At 36.0% G+C, this 5,301-nt stretch overlaps 1 protein-coding gene across 1 annotated transcript; it reads left to right on the top strand.

The window, feature by feature from the left end:
• Window positions 1–1,062: 1,062 nt before the first annotated feature.
• Window positions 1,063–1,716, top strand: LOTGIDRAFT_65732 (hypothetical protein; the record flags this gene model as incomplete). Its single annotated transcript, XM_009066029.1, has 1 exon — window positions 1,063–1,716. A coding segment is annotated over one exon (654 nt), but the record flags the coding sequence as incomplete, so codon positions are not given.
• Window positions 1,717–5,301: the final 3,585 nt, after the last annotated feature.

The following is a 5,301-nucleotide window of genomic DNA, read 5'->3' as shown; positions in this document are numbered from 1 at the left end:
GGGAGACCCCAATGGATTTCTAGTCCATCGCCTTAACCACTCGGCCACGACGACTTGTGAATTGCGGTCGCAATTGCGTAAGTGGTCGTACGAGCGCCTTTACACAACTGACACAGTGGTCTTAATTGCAGGTTTCATCGAAAAATGGAAAAAGGTTTCCGAGCTTGCCAGGATTCGAACCTGGAATCTCCTGATCCGTAGTCAGGCGCGTTATCCATTGCGCCACAAGCCCTAACACAAGCGCCAGTTGTCCTTTGTGATCTCTTACCGGGACCTCTGAAATGGTATCTGTTTTTTTTGGCGGCAAGATTCCTTGCAACGGTACTACATGCCCGGCTAGCTCAGTCGGTAGAGCACGAGACTCTTAATCTCGGGGTCGTGGGTTCGAGCCCCACGTTGGGCGATGTTATTTTTCCTGTCGTAATCAAACTTTTTTGAAAATTTCTGTGCCCTACAACTCTCAGAGTGCTGACAAGCAAACATTTTAACGAATTGGAGTAACCTGGTTTCGTGGTGTAGTGGTTATCACGTCTGCTTAACACGCAGAAGGTCACGAGTTCGAGCCTCGTCGAAACCTCGGATTATTTTATTTTTTGACCATTTTTCAAAACTAGGATATAAAATATGCTGTGTGTGCTTGATATAATTCTTCAGTTGTCTAACACAATTGCAGTGCATGGTTCGATTTAAGGATGAATCCCGCTACCATCAGGACGTATCTTGTCGGGGGTGTAGCTCAAATGGTAGAGCGCTCGCTTTCAGTCTGGCTTCCGCTTTCATAGTGAAAGGACGTATTTACCTTAGCTCTGAAGTTCAACCAAGCGAGACTTTATAATTAGTGTTCAATAGTGACTTGTAAATAGATTGTGTATATAACAACTATAGTGTAGATTTGTACATAAACTACGTTTGTTTAGGGGCCTTTTGGCCCCATTAACTGTGATATTTTTCTGTGATATTTTATATTTTGTGATACTTCTACTGTGATATTTTTTCTGTGATATTCTTCACCCCGCATAGGATAGCGGCGGTGTTATTTGGATACTTAAAATGGCGACGTCGGGACGACGCTACGCCAGAGAGAACACAGTTAAGGTAACAAATGTTGATATAAAAAAAGTTAGCATGATTGATTTTATTGTAGCAGTAGAGAATAGTATTGGAGAAGGCTCGTGTTTTGCATGTGTCCCTCGTCCCCCCAGTAGCATAGAAATAACTGTAGATTCCGAAGAAAATGCGATTAAACTATGCGATGAAGGTCTAGATATAAACAGTGACAAGTATTCAGTTGAGTTATGTTTCTCCAAAAACACAGTGGTATCCATCTTCAACCTTCCCAGTCATATTGATGACGTCGTTATTACAGAAAAATTAGAACAATATAAAATTGAAATTGTCGATAATGTAGTCAGACACTACTACAAACAGAGGCCCGATGTTGCAGACGGCACACGTCACGTTAAGTGCAAATTTCCACCCAATTTCCATTCGCTCCCATGGGCTATGCAATTTGACACCCCTGATGGCCCACAGACTTTCAAAGTCCTACATAACAATCAAAGCAAAGTTTGCTTTAAGTGTCTATCTCCGGACCATGAGAAGAAAGCCTGCCCCAAGATTCAGTGCCGAAAGTGCAGAGTATATGGTCACATGGCCTTTAATTGTGAAACAAGCAAATGCGAAAACTGTAACAGATATGTGACATTATGTGCATGTGAAGATGCCTTTTATGACACTAATGACGGGAGCAATGTGAGCAATATTAACACAGCCGACAAACCTATTAACCAAAAACGTGACTTAAGTTTATCTAAGGAAAACATACAACTTGATAAGAAACAACGTCAGGATAAAAGTATTAACGATAACACACCGGCCGAATCAACAAGAAAAGACGAAACCTTTTTGCATGACTTCTCCATTATTAATCCACAGTCCCCACCAGATCCAATACCCCTAACCGCAGAAACATTAAAAGAAAATATTGACAATAACGAAAATGAAGTAGATCAAGAACCCCACACCGATATAAACATGACCTTTGGACTCCACAAAGATAACACCGGGAAATTAAGGCGCACCCCCATACCCAAACTTTCTCCAAATAAGCTTAAAAACATCAAGACAAGGAAAGAATTTCCGATGAGTTCAACCCCAATGCCGAAGATAAACCCCCCGCAGAAGTAACAATGTCTAGTTTTTATGTATCATTTCTTAAAGTGTGTGTGATTTTAATTTTTAACCTCTCATTTATAATTTTAACAATGCCCAAAATAGTTACTTGGAACACCAATGGACTGCGAGATAACGATAAAATGGAAAAAGTTTTCGCATATTTAAAAGAAACCAAGTGTGACATTGTATCGTTACAGGAAACATTCTGGGATGAAGACTGTGTTGAAAGGGCCAAAGCGGTGTGGGATGGGCCTATTTTCGCAAGTAATCACAATAATAACCGCCGCGGTGTCGCAATTTTATGTGCAAACAATCTTAAAAATTCTATTATTAATGATTTTAAAGACACAAATGGGCGAATTATTCGTGTAGATTTTAAAATTGATGATTTTAATTTTAATATTTTAAACGTCTATGCTCCTAATAAGGAACTGGAAAGAATCGATTTTTATACCTCTGTTTTAAAGTTCTTAAGTTCAGGATCTATTTTATGCGGTGATTTTAATGACGTTTTAGATCCTTATATGGATAGAGCCAAGGGTATGGGCTCCAGTAAGCAGAGTGTTTCGGTTTTTAATAATTTTACTTCACGCAATAATTTATGTGACATATTTAGATATAGAAACCCCAATAAAATACAGTACACCCGGACTAACTTTTTAAATAACGTTTTAAAGGCAAGTCGGCTGGACTATATTTTTACACCTTTTAACTTTATTCATCATGTTTTTAATGTGTTTATTACAAATACGACCCTTTCCGACCATAATATGGTATCAATTTTAATAGATTTTAATGAATGTGAAAGGGGTCCGGGTGTATATATTTTAAATAACTTATTACTTAAAGATACCATTTATGTTCAATCCATTAAGGATATTATCATAAAAGAAAAGGAAAGCCCGTTGTATTCCACTGAGATCCTGGTTTGGTGGGACAACCTAAAATATAAAATTAAAAGTTTTTCTCAAAAATATTCAAAGAAAAAGAAAAGGAAAGAAAAGGAGGAATTCTGGTCCCTCCAAAACAGGATCTCGAGGGAATACAAGAGGCTTTCCAAACAAATGGCCCCTGATTTAACATTAATTAAAGAACTAGAATTTAAGCTACAAGATTTGGAAAATATTATATGTGCAGGGGCCATATTAAGGAGTAAATTTATATACTCCACTGAAGGTGACAGGTGCTCTTCATATTTCTTAAGCTTAGAAAAACAGAGACAGAACAGCAATATTATAAAAGAATTAGAGGATAGGGAAGGTAATATTGTAAATAATACACAGGAAATTTTATATGAATGCTCTAATTTTTATTCTAATCTTTATTCCAAAGAAAAGGAGGATGATTTTTATTACATTAATGAAGTGTGCAATCATCTAAATACTTCAATATCTGACATGGACAAAGATTTTTTAGACTCCCCTATTTTAATTCAAGAAGTTTTTAATGCTTTAAACTCTATGTCTAGAGGAAAAAGCCCAGGGCTCGATGGTTTGACAACTGAATTTTTTACTCATTTTAGTGATATTTTAATGCCTTTTTATTTACATGTTTTGAATTCTATTTTTGATAATAACCTTTTATCCAGATCTATGAGAAGAGGTGTCATTGTTTTAGTTTTTAAAGAAAAAGGTGATAAGAAACTTTTAAAAAATTTTAGACCAATATCCCTGTTAAATGCTGATGTTAAACTTTTATCTAAGATTTTATCCAACAGGCTTAAGAATGTCCTTCAACAAATTATCTCCCCCGAGCAGTCTTGTGCTGTTCCTGGGCGAAGCATTTTGGAAAATGTTGCAAGTATCCGTGATGTCATTGACTATGTCGAACAAGAAAAAGAGGATATGTGGCTCTGCCAAATAGACGCAGAAAAAGCGTTTGACAGAATCTCTTTCGAATACTTGCAACATGTTCTAAAATGCTTCGGCTTTGGTCCAACCTTCAGGAAATGGGTAAAGATTCTATACACAGACATTAAGAGCACGGTTAAAGTAAACGGGCATCTGTCACCTTACTTCCCTATTTTAAGGTCAGTGCGCCAGGGTTGCCCATTGTCTGCATTGCTGTATGTATTATGTGCTGAGCCTCTTAACCAAATTATTAAGCATTCACCTGCAAAAGGCATTAGAATTAAAAACAGTGAGGCTCAGTCCCTAATATATCAGCATGCAGATGATACAACCCTGACACTTGCTGACCTTAACTCTGTAAATACTGTTTTTAGTTGTATAGATACTTACTGTAGGGCTTCAGGTGCCAAAATAAACATCCAGAAGTCAACAATTATGCCATTTGGCTCTGCTATTCACAAAACAATTAACATAGATTTACCTCTCAAAGTAGCATTTGACATAATTTTGATTCTGGGTGTTTATTTTGGACACAATATAAAGGAATGTATAAAGAATAATTGGGAAAATAAGATAAATAAAGTTCATATAATATTAAACTTATGGCATAAGAGAAATTTAACCTTATTAGGCAAAGTCACTGTCATTAATACATTGCTAATGTCTAAATTTTATTATACAATGTCTATTATCCCCATGCCTGACCATATTCAACAACAACTAAAGAAGTTAATTTTAAAGTTTTTATGGAGTGGCAAACCTCCCTTAATAAAATATGACGTCATGACATCAGACAAATCCTGTGGAGGCATGGGGTTAGTAGACATTAAATTAAAGGGACAATCTCTGCTTTTAAAATGGCTTAAACCCTATTTTAACCCTGATAATTTTAATATATGGAAATATACTATGTCCTATTTTTTAAATCTGTATGGCCCTTTTGGCCTTGATAAAGACATTTTTAAAATCCATTTTAATTTTAAACTTTTAAGTGTTCTGCCGCCTTTTTATCATAACCTGTTATTAGCCTGGGATGACTTGAATAGTAGGTCAAGACCAGACCCCACCCTTCTAAATGATATTGCAATCCAACCCATTTTTAATAACGTTTTACTAAGTAATAATAATAGAGTTTTAGCTTTTAATTATTTTATACAATGTGAAATATTAACTTTTTACGACATTTTATATTATGTCATACCAGGATTTTTAAAAAATCATTCTATTATTGACATGTTAGAGGAAAAGTTCCCTGATTAAATAAAGACAGGGTTAA

The sequence above is a fragment of the Lottia gigantea genome, assembly GCF_000327385.1.
Source record: "Lottia gigantea unplaced genomic scaffold LOTGIsca_724, whole genome shotgun sequence".
NCBI lineage: Eukaryota > Metazoa > Mollusca > Gastropoda > Lottiidae > Lottia > Lottia gigantea.
Note: the sequence above shows the minus strand (reverse complement) of the source record. Positions and strands in the feature narration are given on the sequence as shown.